Genomic DNA, 26,676 nt, shown 5'->3' with positions numbered 1-26,676 from the left:
TTTAATGAGATAAACGAACGGTCACACGCTTGAAGTAGAGCAAAATTATTCACAATAACATTAGCATATTAGCTTCGGGTAAAGAATTAAAATATTCACATTGTATGTTGCTACGAAGTGTCCAGCACAAAACGACGAAAGGGGAACAAGTGCAGAAATTACAAATTTCAATTATTGATTTGTTTAATTCCCATTCGAAAAAATCGTAGTTATCTTGACATCGCAGATTTACAGTGGACGGGACACACATTGCGTGATTTGGTCTGATTACGTCATATCCTTTTTTTTCTACGATGGGGAAATGTCCGGAATGTGAGAGATACATAGATATAGATTCCAAATTCGACAAACTGCAGCATTAACGTGAATAAAGTGAACACTCAGACCAGAAATAAACGTGGGTAAAATGCACCATGAAGATGCACTTCTTGTAACATACTTATCTGAAACAAAACAGAGGAGGAAACATGATTACTTTAACAATAGAACACCATTCATATACGGAATAGTCGCCATCAAAAACTAAAAATCCGGCAAAATAAAATCCAACCACACCTGTATAAAACGCAAACAGAAAGAGCCCATCCACTTTGTAATCTTATGCTACTACATACAAATCGTTTACAATTGAAACTGTCTCTCGCTCGCAAAAGGTCTGTATGCATGGCGTAGTGGAAATTCCATTAGAGTTTAAGTTGGGACTAGTCGTGTACGACTGGAGATTACAGAAGTTAAAGAAGGCATATTGTGACACTTTGTCAATCTATCTCAATCTCACTTAAATCACCTGACGGGGTTCAAAATTGAATTATTCATGCTAGAGTGTAAATTTGGCACAAGCAGTACATTAGGTAATCTCTTTGGATATTCTCATGCTTAAAATCGACATTTGATCTCAAGTTGTTACTTTCTTCCACGCTATTAACTCAAGATGTGATCTTAATGGCGAGTTTAACATCTTCCGTGGACTATACCATTTCAATTTGGTAATTGCTGTGTTTGTAACCACAAATACCCTCCAGTTGTTAAAAGTATTGACACTTTTTTTCGTGAATCTTCATTTTCGAAGCATGAAAATAAACTACCGAATGAAAAATATAGCAGAGAGGAAAACGTATAGAATTATTACATCATTCTGACCAGGTCTAGTTGAACTATGTTTAAAGCGATAGGATAGTATAAAGATTTTCTGTCTTTGCAAATTTCAAACTGAAGTCCAATTTCGATTGGGAACCGTTCAATTCGAGTAACACTTATGTTTCTCAACTAGTATTTGTCATTCAGATGCCGTCATGTTGAACGAAAATGACTCAACATCAGTAGTGCATTATATTTTCTCCGTAACAATGTTTCCTTTCCGCACTATTGAAATATTTAAGTCCAATTTGTAAAACCTGGATACGAATATCTTGCCATTCACACATCCCATAATATGAATACATATGACACAATTTTTGACCGCATACACTTTGCACAGAAGCATCGTCTACAAGTACATTGTGTGCCGCTCCCGGGGTACTGCAGAGGGATATGATGCTGAAATAATAGTGGTGAACTATGGAGGCTTTTGCAACAAGATGGAAGACAGTAAAGTCCTTCTTATTCCAGCTGTTTGTATATGAAAAGCCAACAACATACAGTTAGACTCACTAGTACGTTTTACAATTCAAAGAAGACGTTTGGTTCAGCTTTGCCATCATGTTACTGCAATGTCCCACACTAACATAATTCATTGTGACATAGTAATCAGAGATGAATCACACAGACCACGACGTACACGCGTAAAATGTATGCGTTATAGTGTATTGAGGGTATTTGTTCAACAAAAATGTGCAATAATTACTCGCTCAAGACAACATTACACAATAACTTCTACAAACGAATGCAGGTAAAATACAATGTCGGACACAAGCTATCCATGATGTAGGGACTGTACATGTGTGTAAGTATATAGTCCAGTTGTCAGTCGCAATTGAAAATGGCAATATCTTCCAATGATAATTTCACACATGTACATCTGCATGCTGGTCGTCTCACAGTCTAATATCATAACCACCAATCAATCAACCAATCAATCAATCAATCAATCAATCAACCAACCAATCAAAAAGCAGACCCACAATCAAATCCTAATGAGCCAATAGCCAATTGACAGCAATAAACCAGCAAAATATTATAATCATTTGACGAAGAAGTTCTCTCACGGGTTATCCAACTACTGTATGTGTAAAATCATTACGTCGAGGCCATTAGCAAATCGACATAGTCTCTATCCTGGGAGTTTTCCAAAGCAATCAGCAACAGATAGGCCTGCTAAATTGGACTAAAGAGATACAAATCCGTGGTAAAATTACTCTAGTTACTAACTTTGTAACCGCATCTGATAACGAAGACGGATGGTAATTTAGTGTCAGTTATGTATTTACCCAGCGTTTGCTTTCACAGCTTCAGATATAATGGGAAGGACTTTTTGTGAATTGAACACTTGCCTTGCAACGTTACACGGATTAAGTATATCGACGGCGATCTTCTCAATCATTTCCAACGTAAAACTGTCATCACTCTGAATATTATACAGCCAATTTCACCTAATCTTGCCGAAACTGTATGTGTCACACGTGTATATTTATCTTCGTGAACTCATACAAAAAGAACAAGACTCAGACACACCAACTCCTTACGAATTATAGCAAAATATAGATAATTGTAACACATTGTTACCGCTGAAGTTATTCCCAGGAAATGTATACATGTTATAATTTATGCAGTCTACTGCAAATCGGTGCTATCGATATTTTTGTTTTTAATTGTAACGATTCTAAGTCAGTATGTCTGCAGTGTTGTCCCTACTTACAAATATTGTATGAACCTAGATAAACGGTTAGGTGAAATTGGCTGTATCTCTATTCGAACGAATGCTTGTACAGTCATCGACTTAAAATTGTCTCGTTTAGTTGCTTGAATCACGAATACATACAGTGCATTGCATATTACTGTTCACTGGCTCTGTTTGATACAATTAGGCAGAGACCGATAAGAACCTACACATTGTTCACTTTAAGATAGCAAGGTAGCAATGTCTTGCTTTATTAAGTCTGAATATAATAAACTACTTAAAGGACATGCAACTAGGGGCAGACATGTGGGTGTCACGTCTGTCTTTGAAGTCTGCATGGTGGCACGTTAGTTCATTTCATTTTGACAGAATGAAGCAAGAAACTGTATACATTCAGTCTTGATATCTTTAAGTGTAGCATTTGCCGTTTCTTATTTGTGTTTGGGTGGCTGTACGTATCAAACAGCGCCCGTGATCGAACAGTAACCTGCTATGCGCTGTATATTTTTCCTTGTCTGTGCATGGCTCATCAGTGTGATCTATAAAGTGAATGTCCTCCCGTCAATCGTAACACTAGACGCTAAACAAATGCATAGAAGTTTTACGGCTAACAAGTACTGGGTTAACTGGCTTGTCTCCATCGCTTCACGAGAGGCCGATGAAACATTTTTCAACGCGATGAAAAGTTTGATGCATACGTTTAATTAGGTAGTTTATGATCGTTTAAGCTATGGATGTACCATTTACTGAGATTAAAAGCTTCACAACATGATATACAGTGTAGAATGGTATTTCAAAAGGTTTACTAGGCGGCCTGCCAAGACATCAGTCTGATTGATTACGAGGTGCAAATTAAGAAGCAAACAAAGAGATATACGAGGAGTTAATAGCTTCATCAATAACTAATCACACCTAAAGGCAGAACGCGAAGCAACATGAAATATATATACTCGTTTACTTGATATGTGTCACCTTTTTAATACACATAATATCCAATGACACACGACACATCAATACATTTAAATACTTCATCACACAGTGTCTTGTTATTCATCGACAATAGATAATAATACGCAGAATAACACAAACCACTGACAAGGGAGAAGTCTGTGCACAAACTGACGTTAAAAGATAAAGATATGATGACGGAAATGTGATAAAAGCAGAGATTATGACAAATAGGAAATTCATATCACCATGTATACATGATTCTCAGAAAACACATCATCATGATCCTCTCTCTCCCCATCTCCCCCCCTCCCCCCATCTCCCTCTCTCTCTCTCAGTCTCTCTCGCGCTCTCTCTTTCTCTTTCTCTCTCTCAGTCTCTCTCTCTCTCTCTCTCTCTCTCTCTCTCTCTCTCTCTCTCTCTCTCTCTCTCTCTCTCTCTCTCTCTCTCTCTCTCTCTCTCTCTCTCTCTCTAAAATTTCAATAAAATAAAATGTTCTAAATATTACTCCAACTTACCTGGACTGGATATTGCACAACATGTAACAATTAAAACCATTTAAAACTTGTCTGCACCATCAATGTCAAATTGGGGAAGTGTGCTTGAAAGGAAGAAGAAGGTACACAAAATATTAGATTCCCTCACATGAAGATGTTTACATCATAAGAAGCTAACAACACTTTGCAACATTTTGATGTATAATCTCCATCAATCTTATAATCCAACTCATTGGGAAGACATTATATATTTATATAGTAATAAATCATAAACAGTTTATCGTTAGCAAAAGCTGATCAACTCTGACTATATATTTATATTTCATCGTATATTGTCTAATTATTTATATGTTCTTTCATATTTTATTAATACGTTATTTCATGATCTATTGCTTAGGTTAATGTAAACGACCCGGACGTTACTCGTGTCGTTAACAGATAATATCAGAGCGAATGTCATTCTTCTATCGATATTCTCATTGCTGCATTCGTACCGTCTGGTAAACATTGCTACCACAAGCCGGGCTATAAACGCTATCAGCGGTTCGTTGTTTCTAAAAGAAGTTGGCCCAGGAGTAAAAAATAAATATTAAGCGAAATGTTATATATCCTATCTACCGACCCCATCCCACCACAAAAACCAGCCCTGACGAAAGTTCATCATATATGCTATACAGAATTCTAACTTAAGATTGGTTTAAGGTGTTCAATGCTCTGGTCGTTGTATCGATAGTAGGAAGACTATAAAAACTTATGGATTTTGTCGTAATTCAGCACCAGCTGTAACTGGAGGATGGTTTTTTTTCGATCAAACAAGCAATAATATATTTGCTGAAAAATTATAAAAATGCTATTATTAGACATTTTATATGTTGAAATGGTGATCATATGGGGCATTGATTTTACGGTGCGGATCCAAAAATCAATTTGATTGGATATATTTACCATATTATGTGTACAGCTACACAAATACGCGTTTTAACATAAGTGATTTAATACCGTGCAGGGTATATGTGATATTACGAGTCAGCTTAATCCAACAAAACAGTTACAAATTAGTTCAAGATGAAGCTACTACAGCTTTCACTACATTTAGCACGTATCTGATAGGACAGATCAGATAGATTACGGGGTTCTTCAACAGACGTGCTTAGCGTAAGTAGGATGTTGGTCAATATCTTTTAGTTCACAGCTTTGAAAAAAAAAGATTATTTCCGTTTGCTGCGCATTTAGACGACTCAATACATATCCGCTTAACACTGTTCACGTCTTCACTTGGAAATAAAGTGTTAAATGTACCATTTCTGGTTGGGCTAGTTGATAACGTTCGATGTAACATCTCTATAATTACAAGCTTGGTGCTCTATATTTACACAAGATGCGTAGACATAGTGCAAAGACACAAGTCGGAATTTTTCAGAGGTTTCATGCTGAATTTTTCAAAAACAACTCTGTTATGCATATTTAATCATTCATACATAGCATTCATAGATGCTGACAACCATGAATATATTTTAGTGTTGTTCCAAGATGTTCACTCTCAATTTTGACAAATTATAGTTACTTACAGTTAATATCTTACAAGTTTTCTCTATGGTTTTAATGGTGTCTATGGCGGAGATATAAAACCGACAGAACACAGAGACAATCGCATCAAGGGCGAAAACGTTTTGTGTGAAATTTTATGGTTAATACGAGAGCATTCAAGATGAGATGCAACAGAATTTCAGTTTTAAAAACCCCATGGAACTACGCTTTTGGAACTTATATGAATTTCTGAGAAGGTTTCAAAAGTAAGGCTTTCCTAGTTGTTTCTTTGTGATAATAATGACGTCATTCACACGGAACTGACGAAAACTTGGGACTAAAACCTCATAAAACACACAAACTGTCAAGGGAAATGTGAAGTAACGATGACTAAGTGTTTGTCATTTTCGTGCGAGGAATTCTTCTTCTATCGTTCTGCTTCATGATACATGTCAGGTGATAAAGCGATTGAAATGTGTATCAAGTCAACAGGGAAATGATCTAAAGTCACGACGGCTTAGTCTGCAACTTAGAACTCGTGTTATACTAAGTTCCATGTACAGTATATACCTACAAAGAATACATTAACATTTATTTAACAGTAAATCAGCGTTCGCAAAGCGGTGGCTGGGTATACAAAAATATGCCTCTGATAATATTAATTGTGATTTCTTTTTGAATGTTTTTCTCCTTGAAAGATTATATGGTAATACTATTTTTCAATCGTACCCGGAAAAAATGGTAGAAGTACACGAGGATCTAGACATGAATCAACAAGACTTAGAAGTAGGATACCGTAGAAATGTTAAGGATATTCCGATATGAAATTAAAAGAGAATGATCCTCTCCCACTTAAGGAAAAAGGTCATTGGGCAAAGAGTGGGAATGATAACAAGATTGGAACTTAGCCAGTCGTTGTTACGAGAGTAATAATACTAGTTGAGACTCTCAACTGCTACAAAAGTTCTGAAAGGGTTAACAAGTTTGCACAAGAGAATAAAAACATTTACCTTTCATCAAGATAAATATACTATAGACATAATTGAGATTTATTGTCTTGCTAATAATTAACAAACATAAACATGTCTTACTTATCCTCCTCGCTTGACGATGCATCTTCTAACAGCTGGCTGATTTCTTCATTATCCATGTCTTGTACAACATTAGCTGCAGACTTCAAGAGTGCCATGATTGCGTCCACTGCAGTTATTGATTCATCTCCTCGTTTCCCAAGTCGCCTTGAACCTGGTTTGCAGCTTTTCATGCGTCTGCCAGTCTTTGTTTTACAAATATTAACGGCTAAACTCGAATATACACAGACCATGACAGTCAGAAGGATGGCAATAACGGATGTCCTGGAAAACATTTTCGTCTGAAATTTAAAAAAAAAGCGAAATGTGAGTATAAGTATACCTTAAAAGGTTTTAGTGGTTTTGAATTGTTGTCCAAAAAGTTCCGATGACAGAAACCTGTATGAACCTGACATGATTGAGATGAACTCATTAAAAAGAGAACGTAGAACGAGCTCCCATAACTTAAATGTATGAGTAAAACACATTTGTCATCAGCTCTTTCAATAAATAGAAAAAGAGTTTCGATGACTTAAATTTATGGTCAAAAACGTGTTTGCGATTAATCAGTTCAGAAGAATATTATTAGAAAAAGATGAAAAAAAGACCATTAATGATTTGTTATCATAGAACGTCACTCAATGATAGACCATGAACAAAAAAAAAAGGTTAATCTGAAAATCCTAATCTTGGCTCTTCTTGAATCTAAGCGCCTAGATCCTGAAACGAATTTCTAACGTCCTTACCGTACAATCTGTGGGTTAATAATTAACAAGTACACGACTAGTCGTCTTAACGATGTATAGAATGAAGTTTCACTTGATTCTGAGGTGGTCGTTAACGATTCACCTTTATATGTTTTAGTACAGAGGGCGCACTTCATGATTCATATTTCAATAATACTAACCAATGAGAAATAAGGATTTATGACAACTGCTGTAATCATGTCATATGATGCTGGAATCCTTTATAATGCCGCTTAGATTTATGACTGGAATTGAGTGATCACCGTAATAATAGTATTGTTGGCGCTGAATGCAAACAAAACGGTATGGGAAAGACAAATGATAAATGTTTCATAGTATTCAAGCGACCATTTATTAATTTATTTTATACACGCCTATTCTCTAGGAATGTCGTTCTGAAATGAGTTGTATTCAAATGATTTCCCGAGGCGGTAAGTTCTGACTGCGTGCATGTTAAGAATGGCAATAGTGAGGATTATTTAGGAGGGTCTGGTTTTATTAGTGTCCTTTTCTCTAAGTTCATCCGGATTTAGATTTATAAGGTGATGTGACAGGTCACGTGTTATCGTTTAATAAGATTGCATAAATAAATAATGTCAGCATTAATCGCTACTCTTTTTAGCTTCCTCGATTAAGTCCGAATATATCATATTTTTGAATCAGTTAGACAGACAGACAGACCGACTGAGTGACAGACAGACAGACAAACAGACAGACAGACAGACAGACAGACAGACAGACAGACAGACAGACAGACAGACTGACTGACTGACTGACTGACTGACTGACTGACTGACTGACTGACTGACTGACAAATTGGTGATATGCCTCAAACTGACTATTTCACCAATTGTTAGCTACATAGAACAACGTCCCTTCGTACACGGTCATCCACAAGTCGTGATCTAGTCACCGCAATGTATAATATCTTCAAAAGTGGTTTTCATACTCAGTTTACTATCAATGCCAATATTCGATGTTAAATAACGTTCGTTTGAATTATAGAATTTGACGTCATATATCCCAACTCTCCCATTTCAATACAAATCACAAACCTTTCTGCCAAGAATGTACAAAACCGCATTAAATGGAAAAACTACAACTGTCCCTACTAGGCGAAGGAAGCAGTAACCTATTTCGATATTGGTTTTATTATAAATAGCAACGTTATCTTAACATCGATAACGCATCGCTAATAGCAATTATCAACACCTTGAAAGGTCGTCTCGCTAATGGTCTCATTATTGTATTACATAAATAGCTTGAATCTTGATTTACTTTTATCCAATGCATTAAATAATCAAAAATGTATGTTTCCATGACTCATTGATATATTTTTAATGATGATGAATTTATCAATTTTGCTATTATTAATATTCGTATATATATGTACAAACAGAAACATATGTGATTATTTCTTTTATTACAGAATTATACTGCATGGAACATATAAGAAAGTCGAGTACTTGGAAATGATGAAATATTGGGATGTAAAGTCAGTAAACGACCTGACAACCATTATTGATGCACTGAGATAAACAGGACTCGTTGCTACCCTCCCCGTCACAAAGTGTATACAAGGTGTATATAATGTATTCCCCTTTTAAGAGTTAAGTGCGACTTTTTACGGTGCAAATATAAACCCTGGAGGAGACGGTTTGCAAAGGTGTGAAGTGTCACTTGTGAGATTCTTAATTATTCGTAGACCGTCTAAAGATTAGGATAAAGGCGCCAATTTTATTGACCAAACTGCAAGCTAATGATTGCCTAGCGTTATTTGAAGAACTTACTATCAACTTACCAAAACATCATAACACTGATTTGGCAAGCCGGTAGTTTTAGTTTCCCAAAAACTCTGTGTTGATCAAAATTGTGGTGTTTTTAAAGACTTTTAGATAAGAGTACAAACTTCAAAAGTATGTGGTGGAGTAATAGCCTACACGTTTCTACCTAGCAGTTGAGCTCAGACTTCCGCATAATGTTGATTTACTCTACAGCTACATGTACAGAGTACGTGGGGATATGTTTGAACTAATTTTGTCCTCAGCGAATAAAGTTGCATGTATGGTAACTCTTCATTCCTTTCAGAATATCACATGGCAAACATGAACCACGTGGTATACTGAGAAAATAATGCAAATTATTGTGATTTCATTTTTGATCAATTAATACACAGCGTATTAGGTTTCCCAACCAAATTTTACCCAAACGTCATCAGTATATGCTTTGAGTCAATCACAGTTGCTACAGAGATTGCAAAAACGTCAATCATTTAATTAAGCGTCCAAATTCCTGGTAAATTAAATCACAAACCATATTTCTTTTCCAGAATTCAGATTACATAAATTATAATAATCTTGTCAATTCAGAATACTCTGAAAGTCACTAGCTGTCTACCACTCTAACTGTTGCTTTTCCTTTTCAAACTTCTACCTCGTTTTAGTTCAGCACTTTCCTTTGTACTGAGTTTTTCGTATCTTAGTTTGTCTTGTCTGTGCCTGTACATATCACACCACTGTTCTCATATTTACTGACCTGACGATGCTCTGTTAATAGGGCGAGAACTAATCAGAATTTCAGAGTTGAGTCTTGTCTCAGACGATCCCGGATTCAGTGGCATTTTGTGTCAATCTGAGCGTTATCTCAGAAGATCTCTGACTGGCGTTTTGTGTTTTGTATGTGGTTTTGTTCACATGAGCTTATCAAGTTTCATTTGCGTTTTTGTATCTTACAAACTATCAATTTGAAATTAACGGGTAAATAAAAAGCGTCAACGTTTAAATGCCCCCAACAGCCCAACGAAATGCATTGCCATGCACTAGCAAAATGAGACCATTAATAGTAGTCGTGTATTCGACATCTGGGCATAAACCAGGTGATAAGGATCAGGCGTAAATATGTCACGTTTGAAAATATATCATTCTTCGACTCTTGCTCTAAAGATACAAGAAATATGAGACGACAGGGAGTAATGGATTTCTACAAATGTGTTTATTAACAGACATGCACATCATAAACACTATTTCATTGATAACATTGTCTCGTCTGTTGTATTCCCTAATAACCCATCTGAATCGTCGTAGTATTCAAACAGTGTAACTACCCTAAGAACACTACATGTAATTTCATTATGAAAGGTGGACTGATAGTTATCAGCTTTTATGTCTAATTTGATCTTCCTTATGAATACTTTCTTTATGTGATTCGGATGAACCAGAATGCACCTTGCGAACAAAACACAGAGTTGAAAGCCTTTTCCATGTTACTATGTATATATTACATCCCATGAGGAATGATCTAGCAGATAAAACATTCTGTATTCATTCCAACCAACGAATAAAGCGAACAAATAGAGTAAAAAAAGGTACTTTCATATCTAAGAGAATCTCAGGAAGTGACGTGAAATTCAGAAATTTATGACCGGCGAAATATGTGAACTTCAACTAGGACATAGAAATGTCATGTCTTTATTGATAATAGTTTTGGTATTACATCAAGGATGTATTGATAAGAAAACAAAGACGATAAAAATATTAGACGTATTTTTGGTGCTAATACCACGGACTTTAGTGACGCATTTGCATATTGCGACTAGATGACGTCATTTGGTAGGAACATTCTGAATGAGGTGAGCACACCTATGTACACGTCAACTCAAGCAACAGATTGGGTGACCAAAGTACAGATTTCAACCTCACCACTTCTCAATGTAGACTGTGAAGTACGTCTTGTTGTTCAGCCCTACATCAAATTTTTCAACTACTACATGATACCATGGTACGATACATCGTATCTTATGCATGTACTTATAGTTGCCGCAGATATACACTCTACCGTGTACCCTATAGTTTATTCTCTGTATCCCTTTACGACATTATTTTGGATTTTTTTTATTGAGGCGAATTATGGATAATATCACAGACAAGTAACAAACAAAAGCTATCCTTAAATTTACAACCTTTTCCTCACAAAATGGTGTAACACAAACATTTGGCTTACATATTACAGTCGCTCGGTCACCCTGGGCCCCCACCTACGGTTTCAATCAATCAATCAGTCAATCAATCAATCAATCGAATTTCTATCGCGCCGATCTCCAGAGTTCAAGAATTCTCCGAGACAAGCTTAATGTTGCTCAGACGGTATCTTCCAGGATCGCTTGTAATGGAAACTCTAAACTGGAAGAGAACTAAAGGCAATAATTAACCATGACAAGTTGATGTAATACAACAAAGGATATAGTTTCAAACGACTCTTGTTTGCCATGTTTTTGTGACGATGTTGAATGAATACCTTCTATATCGTCTTACTATCTCTAACTATAACCTGTCATTGTATATGCTCTATATCGTCTTACTACCTCTAACTATAACCTGCCATTGTCTATGCTCTATATCGTCTTACTACCTCTGACTACCTCAATGTCTATGCTCTAACAAGAAACCAACTTACACAATTATTATCTTCTTTGCTTCACTGCGTAATGATAATCAAACTATTTGCCCTCAAACTGAATAAAAGCAACGCGAGTTACCGCTTAGAGGTAAGCAATTGCCGGAGTCTGTTTTGCATAATAGCGCTGATGATGAACGCTATGGTATTTACGCAATGTCAAATAGTAATTGAAAATATACATAACAAAAGTCTGTGTTGTGGTTCACTTGGGGCTAAATTGTACGCTTCAAGTTATAAAATCAAATTTAAAAAATGTTGTTGTTTTTAAAAAAAAAAGACATTGCAAATATGTAAAAATTTTCAAGTATGCTATAATTGAACATATTGCTATCATCGCCACGCTAATGAACTAATTGCATTGATATCGATTATATTATTTGAGAGCTTTCATCATGACACCATCCAGGTATATATTATTGACTCAAACAATACTTTCAAACAATAAGCATTTAAAGCTGCAAGTCACGCTCTGTCTCAAATATCCATTAGTAGGATTAAAATGACACAAAATAAACAAAATTCAATTTTCATAGACATATGCATGTAATTATATTTGCAAACTAAAATGTCACTCGATTCACATCACTTACAACACTGTAAAGATCTATGCAACGGTTAGCACGTCTTGTTTAATTCAAATATATTAATATTCCTATATAGTGTGGTATCGTCGTACATTTTCCGTCTTTTATTTACCCTGTCCACCCGTCGTGTATCTCCAGGACGTATCGGTCTGTCTGTCTCGGTCTGTCTGTCTGTCTGTCTTTTTTTTCATCTTGTATTATTCTAGTTGTTTTCTTTGTCCTGCATGTATCAAGCGGCTATTATGACTAATGATAATGCGTGACTTCACAACGTACAACATTGATCATACACAAGGCTAACTAAAATATCTCTTCGTAACCCATTTTCCATTTTTGCGCCTTTTTTCCCATTCTGCTAGATTTATTTGTAGTATTAAATGAATACATTCCTGTTTGAGTTGTGTCCCCATTAGATCGCCCCTTGCTGTCTTTAACAATGACCAGTTCTAATCATAGCCCCACTGTTGAAACACATCACACATACATCGTATATCTGTATGCTTAAACAGCAGAAACTTTTGTCATTCTCTCTGCCTACCTGCCTACTTGTCTTACTTACAAGTCTGTCTACATACCCACCCATTTGTCTGCCTGGTTTGATGTTTCTGCCTGTGTCTCTCTCTGTCCCTCTCTCACCCGCTCTGTCTCTCTTTGCCTCTGTCTATCTTGTCTTCGTTTCTCACCCTCTCTCTCTCTCTCTCTCTCTCTCTCCCATTCGTCATCTCTCTCGCACGCGTGCGCGCTAATTTGCTTTGGTATTTGGACAATCATGTACTTACGACAAGACTTCCCAAGGGACGATAGTTTTCCCGGGAGTCTGTCCAAGAACTTGTCATTCAGTTGTTAGTATTCCCAATACAATTTAGTGTTATAAATATAGCAATAGCCATGTCAAGTACACCTCTAGCACGTACATCTAAGATACGCTAGAGTACATTATTGATTGCAGAATAGATGATATCTTTGTAAATCAGAGTTTAAGCCTAAAATATTTAGGAGCTCGTTCTTCTTGTTGATTATACCCCGACAACAGTTAATCAAATTCGAGGACTAAATGTACGAGAATTCCGATAAGCACATACATGTAGTTGAATTAGTCATTAATATTTCGTAAGTCTGTGATGAATTGCAAGGGATAGTGTACTAAGGAAAACAAGTTGAAATCTTAGCATTTCCATTTTCTCTCTCTGTTACTTCCCTAGCATGTACAATTCCCTAATATGTAGTATTATCTCTGTGTTCGCCTGGGCTGTTGTTCTGTGTGTCCCCGTTCTAGTATTCTCTCTCTCTCTCTCTCTCTCTCTCTCTCTCTCTCTCTCTCTCTCTCTCTCTCTCTCTCTCTCTCTCTCTCTCTCTCTCTCTCTCTCTCTCTCTCTCTCTCTCTCTCTCTCTCTCTCTCTCTCTCTCTCGTTGGGTGATGAAAAATAACACATCACAATTCGTTCTTAAAACATAATCAATATATAATCCCTTAGAAGTGTCGATACTGAAAAATTACACGACTCGTTCTGAAAAAAAATAATACTTTTCTTAGCGAACTATGTAAACAAGAAGAAAATAAAGGAATGAACATATTTCCTGAAATCTCGGCCTAATCTAGTAAAACAATATGTCTATAGTAAAAATTGTGGGTAGAAAAACAGTGGCATCAATTGGTGTATTAGGGAAACAAACTGTAATGTGTAGTGATGCTGTGATCATTTCAAAGAAGAGTATTATTCGTACTTGAAGTTACTGTTTTGATATCATCAACATTGGAAACACTATGTGTAGATACGACAACGGCAATTCAACTAACAGATAGCTACAGACACAAACTAATCTGTTATTGCAACATGTTGACATGAGCTGGAAACTGGTGTTGGTGTAATTACACGCACAGTAGGGAGAGGCGTCCCCGATAGCAAGGTTTTCTCAAATGTTGTCACATTCAACCTCATTAGTGTCTATACTCAGTTTGATTACAAGATCGTTACATCCTGGGATTATATCCACACAACCAAGACACCACTGTCACTCACTTTGTCAATCTACCACATGCAGCAATACTGGTCTTAATTTGTGTCTATCTTTGTTTGTTTGTCAATAGCTTGTTTTCCGTGGTAGTACTGTAATCAAATATGAATGAAAAAAGAATGTTCGCCAGGAAGTGCGGGGAGACGACAAAACGACGACCATTTATTTCTAACGTTTCAGATATTCAAATTTGAGATGATAAAACAGAGTTTAATTGAGGCAGAATCAAATCAAGACCTGCTTCAATATTGCTCTATTGTGTAATGTACAAGTTTAATCTCTCTTTTTAATCTCTGCAATTTGCGATATTTGTACTGACATGTTCACAGAAAGATGATAATATCAAATCTTAACTCTGACTCACAGTAGGAAAATCAAATCTTTATTTCGAGTAGACAAACTTATATGCGACGTTTCAATTTGGGTGTCACAAGGTGAGTTTTGTAAAGTATACTAGACTGATCCTTAGTCGGTCGATATTCCGTTTATGTAAATTTAATAGGATGGTTGGTGGCTATTATTAGCATATTAGAGTACAGGTGGTTGGTGGTGGATAGGGCACTATACAAATGTCGGAGAACCCGTCCTCGTGAAACGGATCACGTTTGCTTCGCCGGCTGACGACCGAACATCATCTTGGTTGCAGCCTTGCTGATTGCTGTATGGACTCTGAAGTTGTACACTAACTGTGCACTGTAGAACTTCGTGGAATCCTGCTACGGGCTGGCATTCTGAAATGCTAACTGCAACCCTAACAACAGTGTGTGACTGCTTCGGATTCACTCGACGAAAGTAATTCGATAGTACTGAACTTGTAAGTAATTCACGCGAACAACACGTACGAGCACGTGTCGGAAGACAACCTGAACGCTTAGTTGTGATTTTAATTAAGTTGCCACCACCAACCTTTACCTTAACCTTTAACTCATGTTACATGCAATGTACTTGAAATTATTTAATTCTTTAGTCTTACTTGTGACCCCGTGTGTATGCGTGCATTCTTTTCCTTAGAAACGGTTGGTTCCCTACCCTCTAGACTGCAAATACGCCACAAAACCCACTTGGTTATCTTGACATTGGGCTATCAGCCAATTTACAACCAGGTATTGCAGAATGATCATTAGGAGAACATGTCTACCACGGCTTCAAGATTGTGTTGTTTAGGACGCAGACAAAAAAAGGTGGCACCGAAAAAATAGTAAGTTTATCTTTACCAAATTAGAAAAAAATAGGAACGAAGTAGCATACTTTGGTCGGTTGATTAAGATGCTGTGATATAGTATACGCTTCCAGTAATAATCATGGCTGTGACCTTCAGCTTATAATATAACAACCCACACTACATTGAACACGTACCATGACGCATTCCTATAAATCTTTCTAAAATTAAAAAATGTCAGCTCACTTATTTAAAACTAGGTTAATATATGCATTTCAAAATGTAAGCTTGATCTTGTCAAAATCTGTCTTATGTCGACATGACCACGTCATCTGTCAATGGAAACTGCGTGTCACTGTGTGCACCATAGAACGTTTATTCGAAAACATTGTCAGTCTTTTACTGAAATATACCATAGAATACACTCGTTATGCAAAGTTACTTTGCGCCAGGTAGCGAAGACACCTTCATTAATGGCCAGGGTATATACAAACGGAGGTATTCGCTTATTAAGATTTAATCTTTGCATGAATCTATCCATTAGCGAGTCTGGAGAGTCATTCATCGCTCCGCAGTTCGAGTTTTATCATCGAGACGCCAAATATAGCAAATCAGATATCAACTTGGCAGCGCAGACGACTTTTGTTGTGTTCAACATTTACTTCGAAAACCATGTCAATGTACCAAACAATGTTCGAAAATTCGAAACCAAAAGGTCTTAAAACAAGTATTTTGCCTACGTTTAAATTCAATTTACAAACTAAGGTGATGTAAGACTACGCTACATCGACAAAATATTCTACCCACTTTCATTATCGATAAAATTCACTTGGCACCCTAAACTTCGGCAAAAATCAGCTACATATTAAGAAATTCTACTTTTAATGTTCAAACATATTAGAGTAGTTATTCTAAAGCTAGCGACAAATCCGTTATCATTTTTTGTAAAATAAGATGTCAATGAAGATTTATTGTATTCCGTTTGCCGTATTAAATCAGACGAAATACGTTCCGAGTCATCGACCCGAGCCTGGGTTTTTTCCATTGGTTATTTTTTGATCAGTTTAACTATAAATTAAGCATAGAGGATAAACGGCATTTCCCTTCTTTTTTTCGTCATTCATTTGTTTGACATGTAGAATTCATACGTAAACCGTCTTGCTAGCAAATAATTTATATGTCCATAATGATTATTTCTACTGTGTATGCCTGACAACCAATCACGCTTAGAGTCCTATGTCCGTAATGACTATTTCTACTGTACATACCTGACAACCATTCACGTGTACAGTCCTGCTCAGTTTGGTTGTGCAACAAGGCAAGGAGTGTTATTTTAGATGTTCTATAACAGCTTAGAGACTCAAGAAGACCGTGTGATACTGTAAATGTCACATACTGTACAATTCAACAAAACGAAACGTAGATCTGACGTTGTTTTCTGACAAAAAAGTCTTTGTTTTCATGGAACAAATGACACTTTTCATCGATGCCTTTGAGTTAAAACAGGTTAACAAAGACAACATAGTAATGACAAGAAAGAAGCATAATGTCATCTTTGACAACACAACTCTTCAACTGAGATTTCTGGTGAAATCAAGATTTGATCACAATGTACATGTTGAGGGCAGCATAAACAGATAAAAGAACTAGAGCGAAAACACGTTGAAACGTTTACAACGAAACATTAAAGTTATCATAATTGTATCGGCAACAAACAAAACAACTAAATGTCTCCGTGATCTTCATATAACTTTGTAAAATGAATGTGTATGGATATAACATGTCTAAACGAAAATATTTCAAAGTTTCCTGCTTAGAAGGCCATTTACTATACGTTATACTTCACTTTGATCAGGCATCATTAACCAATATTTTCATTCGTTTAACTAAGGAAAATACACGAGTGACATAAGGGGCCTTGTCACTACGAGTTAAAGATGAGTAGTGACAAAACCTTTACGTTACGAGCATTTACCAGGTGAATGAAAATATTGGATATAAAGATAAGTATACCTGTACAAGCTGAATCTAAGAAAGGAAAGTGTAAATTGCAGCAAGTTTCGACTTTTTGACTTACATTCAAATATCTCCAATCCAATGACGTTGACGTGCTGGAATGGCCAGGCTATATATTCCCTATTATCTGCTCGAACTTCAAAATTTTCGGGTTACATTTATTTAGGGTAATCATTGAATTTGTTCATGCGAGAACATTGTGAATTTTATTCGAAGCAATTGATGAATTTTTCAGAATCAATTAACGACATGAAATTACTTTTGTATGCTTAGGGGCAATGATGTGGAAGAGAAATTTGATTTTAATATTTTATATAACCTGTCAGAAATAAGCCTAGATTTTTTTATTAATTCTACCCATGGATACATTCACAACCACAAAGAACATACAGCCCGTTGCAGGATAATCTTTACTGGATCTGTTGATATATCCACAGAAACCAATAACAAACTACACGTGCTAGATTGTAAGGTCGTAATTCGTACTACATTTATCTACTTGAAATAAGCCTTTTAAACGCACTTTAACTAAACGCAGGCATGCGGGCGTAACTCTTGATGTCTGCATGGTGGCAGGTTATTTCAAACAATATTCATTTAACCTTGGTATATTAAAGTGTAGTATGTGCGATTTCTTTTTGAACAGTGAACACTAACTTAAAATGTGCTGTAGTTGTAGTAATATTAGTATAAGAGAAATGAAATACGATCCTGTATAACATTACATCATATAATATTTAATATTCAATTGTGTAGCGTAATTCTAAATACTGTCAGTCATAACACAACAATTATGTATACAATGAACTAATGAACTTTGCATTGACCACCAATCTTCTTTGTCAATATTTATATTTTAAGTTTTAAGTCTGTTGTTTCTTCATTTGCAATATACTCAAGTATGTATGGAAATAAGAAGATTAATTCCATTAAATTATATTATTTCTGTGTTCGAGATAATTCATGTTTTGATATTTTTAAGTTGTATTCTACAGATAACTTGGTGAAAACGTAAACCTATGTATTTTCACTACTACAAAATATTGCGATTTTCAGTCTTCAGCACGTTCTCAAAGACTAATTATTAGCTTACATGAAGGCATTTCAGTCACTACCTATTTTTGCGATTATTTTTTGTGCGAAATATACGCAAGTTAGGCTTTGGTGTCGTAGGTTTACAGTATATTAAAATGATCGTCCATGGAGTATATTTCGATAGCTTATATTTTGGGTTCACATTGTGCCTTTAGCAATAACTAACGTAGTAATGGCGTGTTTGTAATTATTCTTAATTGGCAACTATCCAATATTCTTGATACAATATTATTGGGCCAAAACATGTACAATGATCAATTACTGAAGCTACCAATATATCAATGTAAAGAATTAATCACTGATTATCAACTAGATTAATTAATAACTGGCCAATTATGGTAAATAGTTTTATGATACTAATATAAAGTAGGTTAAAATTATACTTAATAGTTTTACACTTATTTTAGTTTGTTTTTGCTCTATGCTAACTTTGTTTTGTTTGTATTAGTAATTGTACAAAAACAAAAGCAGAAACTCGTACATGGATTTACTGTGTGATGATATTAGTTAGCAAACTTTTTGGGTAAAAAACTGTAATTATGCAAAATTAGTGCGAAAATGAAATAGTTGTGATATAGTTAAACGAACGAATTTCACTTTCTCAACTCATGTGGGCGTACAAGACATGTATCGCCGTGTGTGTAATGTTTTATGGGTCTGTTTTAGATCTATTAGTTTGCTATAAAGTGGTCCACAGTAACATACTGGTAGTCTACCTCTACTTAGAAGATATACGTTTATTATCATATGGTAGTGCATGTTATCTCTCCCCATGTGAAGGCCTCAGATGTAGATGTACCACTAAAGTCAGTCTAATCCGTGATACTTGATTTTTAAGTCTTCCATACTAGGTGTAACCCCTTCAGAGACACCACGAGTACCGTCCTTGTTTAATATAAAGTATTTTCATTCACTGTTCCGTATCGTAGTATTATTTTATTTCAAGCACGATGCGGTTTGCTTAATGTTAATATTCGTCGTGGGTGTTTTTATTCCCAGTTGGACGATTTTTTAAGTTTTAACTTTATCGAATATCACATTACACAGGTGAGCCTGTACGTGCGATATAATGATTACTTTAATGTGGAGATGGAAAATCTAGCTAGGAATGGTGACACAAATTTTAATCAATGTTTTATTTCATTGCTGCAGAATACTGAGTGTCATTCAAATACACCAGGCTGGATAGTAAGCCATACATCTTTAATCGGTTTTAAAATAATTTCACTAGCACAGAATTTAAAATGGTAATATTGACATTCAGATCAATGGTCAGTGTTCATTTTCAGAGTTAATACAGTTTTAATCATTTTTGTGCGTTTTGTGAAGTTCAATTTCGTTCTTTCAACTTATTGAGAAAGATATTATCATCGCGTTATTTCTCGTTTTATTACGCCATATCGTTGTTGAAATTTTGTTTAAACTAGCCCTTTTCAAGAGGTCAGAACGAGAACAGAAATTAAATAGCTATCACACAATAATATGATCTTAAAATAATCATAATTGGTTTAATTATTAAAGTGAAAGGCAGATGTACGTTACAGCTGTTGTTAATGAAAAATGTCAAACTTCTCATTTAAATATGGTGACAACTTGCACTTGTCAATAAAGCCCGTATCCCTAACGTGTGATGCTGATTTGTGATAGCAATGAAGAGCTTCACTTAAAACTAGCTCTCATACTTTGGTTATTAACAGTAAGTAAGAGACAAGTCTCAAGAGCCAACCTCGACTCAATGTAACACTTTCTGCTCTCCAAGTCATATCCAAATGTTCACCTCACGCCTAAGATACGATCAGAGATATATTTAAGTAACTCTTGAAGTTCAGTTCTGTTTGATCTATTCATGTCTCAAACTGACCTTTTGTCTTTCTCTCTGTGTCTCCCATCGACCATCTTTGTGTCAGTCTGTGACTTCCTGCGTCTCTGTTTATCTGACTGTCTGTCTGATCATTTCTGTATTTCAGTGTTTATCACTGTCTGTATGCCTGTTTCCGTCTGTCCGTCTGTCTGTCTGTCTGTCTGTCTGTCTGTCTGGCTGGCTGGCTGGCTGGCTGGCTGGCTGGCTGTCTGGCTGGCTGGTTGTCTGTCTATTACTTCTGTCCCTATCCTGTGTGTCTGCTTCTCTCTCTCTCTCTCTCTCTCTCTCTCTCTCTCTCTCTCTCTCTCTCTCTCTCTCTCTCTCTCTCTCTCTCTCTCTCTCTCTCTCTCTCTCTCTCTCTGTTTGCTAGTCAGTCACAGTATCTCTCTTTCTTTCCTTCTCTCTCTCATACACACGCACTCTCGATAATCATTTCTCTTGTCACGGTACAACTATAAAGTATCATGAGAAGTTCAGCCAGAATATTACCAGTGTACCTAAACATTGAGCTGTAAGGCGTACGTCGTAAGTTCATTGCTCGGTGGACTTGAACGCTAGCTCACCAAATCACTAATTCCCTTTTTAATGCATTCCATGATTCGATCACCTGTTTCGACTTCTGGTGTATTACAAATAAACATACCTTATACACAATTTGGGTTTATTCTTTAAGGATTAACCGTGATTGAGAACAATTCTGAGACCCATATACAATCACTCTTTACAAAAAGCGAGATTTAATATTCCAAACAAATTTAAAGTAATAACTTTCAACCTTTACTTAGGTATAAATTTATGTGATATTATAGGGCCCTTGTACAACATTTCATGGGCTAAGGTGGTTTTAAAGTTGTGTGCTTAGCCCTTGACCCCTAAACTATGCCGTTTTATAATTCTATCCTGATACATACGTTTTGTATTATACAGTTGAATGAGAAATTACAGATACAAAGATTTGTTTTCATTTTATCGAAATGCACTGAACATTAGATAACAGTTGAAAGAGGCGGTCAAGTAATCTCGTATGAGGGCGCCACAAGTAAAAACTCAGTCACATCTCAACGTAGTATACTTCTATATTAAAATATGAATTGTTAATTATTTATACTTTTTTTTTCATTTTCTGAGTTATTACAGTAAGGGCAAGGTCATCGAGTAAAACACGACACCTACGGATAGTTTGTTTCTGAACAGATTGAGGCCAGCAGGAGGGTGACCCCTCATAAACCCATGGACATTATTATACTGTTCGATGGTCTTAAGTGACTAATGGGAATTGGCCAGTAGAATATGAGAAATAGATTAAAGTTATGAAGAATTGCTCATGTACATCCTAACTGAAATGTACAGTACCTGGTGGCAATTAGTCAAACTCCCCAGTGCGCTGTGTGGATGTAGAGTCTAAGTTCGCTTTAATAAGAAGTCGTGTGACGAATTGATAATTAGATACCTTGGACGCATTCATCACACTATCAAACATTCTCCGTGTTAAAGAGTCTTAATTACGTCTATTTAGAAAGTTTTATGGGAGTGGCATATGTTTTTTATTTTAAAAGACATGTAAATTAGCTTGTAAATTCTTTTTAGGTTATTCAAACTTTTATATACTCCCTAATTATGAAAGGGTTAACGTTTTCTGCTCTCGTATTCATGAATAGTAATGAAGCTGGTGCAGCAGCGCGCGTCTGAAGTATGCAATGCAATATTAAACGCCGCTGAAAGCAATCCATTTTAACTTGTGATATCTAAAGTACTATCTCAAATGTTGAACTGAGAGGCTTCCTTTTACATTCTTACGGTATTTTGACTTAAGACACCTATTATTAGGATTTTGTTATTTAATGAGCCGAAAGATGTTAGGAAATTCGTCTTGAAGTACTTCTATGCTTTACGCTGAATTATTCAAGTACTCAAAAACATCAGGATTAGTTTTAAAATTGAAAGTATTTGTGGAGAATTTTCCCCTTCACGCTCTTCAGAACACCATCGTTTGAGTAATATATTTTAAACGAATAAAATATGATAACATGACGTTTATAAACCTATTCGGAAAACTGATAATTTGAGACTTTGCCATTCCTACTTTTGACTCCTTTGTGTGACGTACGTGTACAACGGAAATGAGTGTCGTATTATCAGAGATAATACGCCTTGCATATGAAAGTGTATGTTCGTGCTTTGTTTGTATAAACAAAACATGCTATAATGACTAATTTGGTTCATAAAATATTCATTGAATAATTATCACAGGATTTTTAGACTATATATGGAGTACTTTAACTATTTATTGTTAGGGACAACTATTGAAAGATAACAACATTAGACTTAAATTAGTTCAATCTCTAGTGTTAGTTTGTTCGTGAAAGCATGCACTTTCCTACACTTTCAGCAGTGTGAGGATTTAGCTTTTAGAACAGATACCCCCAAAATGCTAGCTATTTTAACTTTGTTGGACGGAGTGACGATTTAGCTCTTAGAATGGTTACTTCCGAAACATCAGATGTTTGTAACTTTGTTGGCCGGTGGAAATTTCATCTTAACAAGTTTTTATAGAGTTACGAAGATCCGATTCTACGATTTCACAGTTTAACTTTCATCTTTCTCCTTCAATCGTTCTGTTTTTTATTGAAACGTAATTATGTGAACTGCAATTTTGACAATGATGTAGGAATACTATTCCAAAGAGGTATTTGGAAAATTCAGTATTCTCATACTGGTACTATGCACTGTAAATGTCAACTTAGTATGTACACTGATGTACGTAGAATTGCTTTGGGCTTTACTCCCAACGAAACATGGTCTCTTTTTTTACAGAATGCTTTGCATATAATTTCCTACATATGATGTGACAAATTGAGCCATAGAAGCAACAGTCTATTAAATAACATGGCATTCAGCTACACGTTGAACAGAATTTTGAAGTAAAAATCAGGCACGCAAATTATGCGATGTTTTCTTAGCACTCTTTCAGTAAAAAAGGGGTAAAGGCAATTGAAAAAAATATTCAGCTCCTCAAATATCCGATGCTGTCGAGATTCATGTTTCTAATGATGTACCACAATATGGACTTAAGCAAAGGAATGCTTATAATAGAAAGAAAAGATCCGTAATCAATTCAAAGCGATTTCCTGATAAAGAAGAATAGATGTTTTGCAATACTGATTCGGTTGTCGATAGTCACAACACCCCTCTTTGATGGCCATTGGTAAAATTGACTAAATATCCATCATTATGTAACTTGTGAGAAAGTTAAACATGTTTTCAACTCTGTAAATCACAGATCGATACAAAAAATCGACACTGTAATACACTGAATAATAAAAGGTACAGCTGAATGCCATGTCTCCATGTAAAAGTCTCATTAAAAGCTTTGGAAATAGTTAGATGGGTATCAGGATGTGTTTGGATTATTAACCATTCATTCACATTCATTAATAACCAGAGCCGCAATTACAAATATCTTAGAAAGAACGTATTTGCAGTATATTAATTTCTACTAATACTGTCAAAATGTAATATTTATGAGAACCATAATTCATGTTTTAATATTCTTCTTAAAATAGTTCAACGATTTGAATTAAAAAGTGTATGACAAGCACATCATTATGTACCTCCTATGTATAATGAATCACGTTCGAACTGCATACACACGTACGCAAAGACAACAGTGTGTTTGTAAGTTCCTTATCCGCCGTCAGTTTTTAATCTGCACATCGCTCACAGACGCTGGTTTAATTCCCAAGACGTGCGGAGTCAGTGTCTCGAGTTTGAACTCAAATCTCCTGTGACGAACACACGTGTTGTCGTGATAGGAATTCAGAGAACTCACCCAACGTCAAACATCGCCGACAGATACACTTTACCCGCTACCTATACCGCCCAGGGGGATGAACGAAAAGGTTTTGTCATCGCACGTCATTAGTACTCGGTAGGGTGCTTTGACAGCATGTGATAGTATTTGCTGTGCTCTGTATAAAAAAGTACATTCTTGTTTTCTTTCTTTGCTTGTTGTAAGCCCCATCAAGTCTACATTGTAAATATTAGTATTTGACTGACTGAATCCGTAACTGTGTCATTTGAAAGCCGTACTAATGTGAGTATGTCCGCAGAATTCCTTAGAGCATACTGTGAACTGATCGTGAGTTTCTGAACGAACTATACATACAAGACTTTCATTGTTTAGCAGTTGAATTTAAGAGATCTCCATTTGTGCCATCGTGACGGGTCCATGTATGCTCCAAATTTGTCCTAATCTAATGTATGCATGGATGTGTTTTTTCTATCTTTAGACAGAATGAAAGTGATTTAGTTGGTCATTACAGCTACTTTGGAAGTCGAATTAACAGTTAGTTTGATCAACAGTAGATTGTAATAGTGCACAGTATACTTAGTAACGAAAATCGAAACCGAGCTTTAGGGTTACTAAGATAGACACAAACTAAAATAATTGAGGTGACACAAGTAGGTGATAGTGTTACCTCTGTTGTGGAGATATAATCACCCTGTAATCAAGATAGTGTAAACATTAGAAGTACCAAAAATTGAACATTTAAGATCATCAGGAAACACCGCCCTATCGTCAGTGTCAGTATAAATAAACCAATGGTCATTCAATAACTTAATATAACAACATATCGCATCAAACGTTTTAGTTTGTGTCTACCTTAGTTAGTTGAAGGCTTGGTTTCCGCTTTCGTATTTTCACTCTAGAGTAAGAAATTATTGTCATTTGTTCAAGTTCTAAGTACCGGTCGATCTGTTCAGTTAATACCTGGTGCGTTGCGATTGAGCAAATTGAAGAAAAAAAGTGTTGATTTTTAAAGATGGTGTGTATTTTACAGATCATTATAAAATGAAGTATGTAGCAATGATAAAAAATATTTCATGTTATCCTTTTTTAACAACCTACAGGGTGGAAATGTTGTGTGGAATACTTGTCTGTACCATATACATTTGAAAGGCAAGTCCCGTTATGAATCCAGAAACATTTTTAGTGAAACATTCGAACTGCTCCAGGTCACAGACCAATATATTGTTTCAAGTTCATGTCTCGTCATAAACAAAAAATATCATGAATTCTAGAGATATCACTTTGAGGATCTGAATGATTCTGGAGTCGCTAACAGAAATGGAAGAGTGGTTTTAAATGTAACTAGTATAACATATAGACGTTTTCAAAATACAGTTATCTCTAATCTCACACCTAAATCGTATCAGTGACGTATAAGTAGTTTGCCTAACCAACAAAAATTCACACAATTTCATGAACCTCAAAGTAAAATATCAGTTATTGTTTTCAGTCTAGATATTGTAAGTTCTTACTCTTAATCAAAGATAGTATCGTACATAAGATCAATTGTATGGACATAATTATGTCCTTCAGAAACTAAGATCGTGCAATATTCTGCCTACACACTACATAAGATGACTAGAAAAGTAACATAAAGTGAATAAAACCTAAGCTTCGCAAATTATATCAAAATAAAAAATTCGTGTACTTTTTCCAAAATACCAAAAAACGATCAACTTACTTTGAGTGATTGAGAAACTTCAAATCCAGATAAAAAAACAAATATTAATGACAATATAAAGACAAATAAAACACAGTTATATTCATGAAAGATGAATTTTCCCATTCCAATAGTTGAAAACATATACCAAAATAAAGTTTTCTTTTTTAAAGGATGAAGGGACTGTTATATAAAACCAACCTGTTCTCTGATTTAGTGCACGGGAGATGAAATCCGCAAGTATCGGTCCAAGTCTTGGCAATGTGACTGTAGGAAGTTACTCGGTTACTATCTCCTCTCAGCGGCGCAGCAGCTAATAAGTGAAGTGGGGTTCTCATCAACAATTTTATGCTTGT

General features: G+C 35.7%; 1 protein-coding gene across 2 annotated transcripts; it reads right to left on the bottom strand.

Moving 5' to 3' along the window:
• LOC144450833 (uncharacterized) lies at nt 1-26,676 on the bottom strand. Of its 2 annotated transcripts, none has more exons than XM_078141571.1 (4): nt 26,522-26,676; nt 6,900-7,180; nt 4,303-4,385; nt 1-443 (listed from the first exon to the last, which is right to left on the bottom strand). In XM_078141571.1, the coding sequence occupies exons 2-3, from the start codon at nt 7,172-7,174 to the stop codon at nt 4,343-4,345; spliced, it is 318 nt and encodes a 105-aa protein (XP_077997697.1). In that variant the 5' UTR covers nt 7,175-7,180; nt 26,522-26,676; the 3' UTR covers nt 1-443; nt 4,303-4,342. The 2 variants fall into 2 exon arrangements, with proteins under 2 accessions (XP_077997697.1, XP_077997698.1); XM_078141572.1 differs by lacking the exon at nt 26,522-26,676 and adding an exon at nt 7,625-7,698.

Source organism: Glandiceps talaboti, chromosome 20 (assembly GCF_964340395.1).
Source record: "Glandiceps talaboti chromosome 20, keGlaTala1.1, whole genome shotgun sequence".
In the NCBI taxonomy this organism is placed as follows: Eukaryota; Metazoa; Hemichordata; class Enteropneusta; family Spengelidae; genus Glandiceps; species Glandiceps talaboti.
The sequence above is the reverse complement of the archived record's forward strand: the minus strand, read 5'-3'. Positions and strand labels throughout refer to the sequence as shown.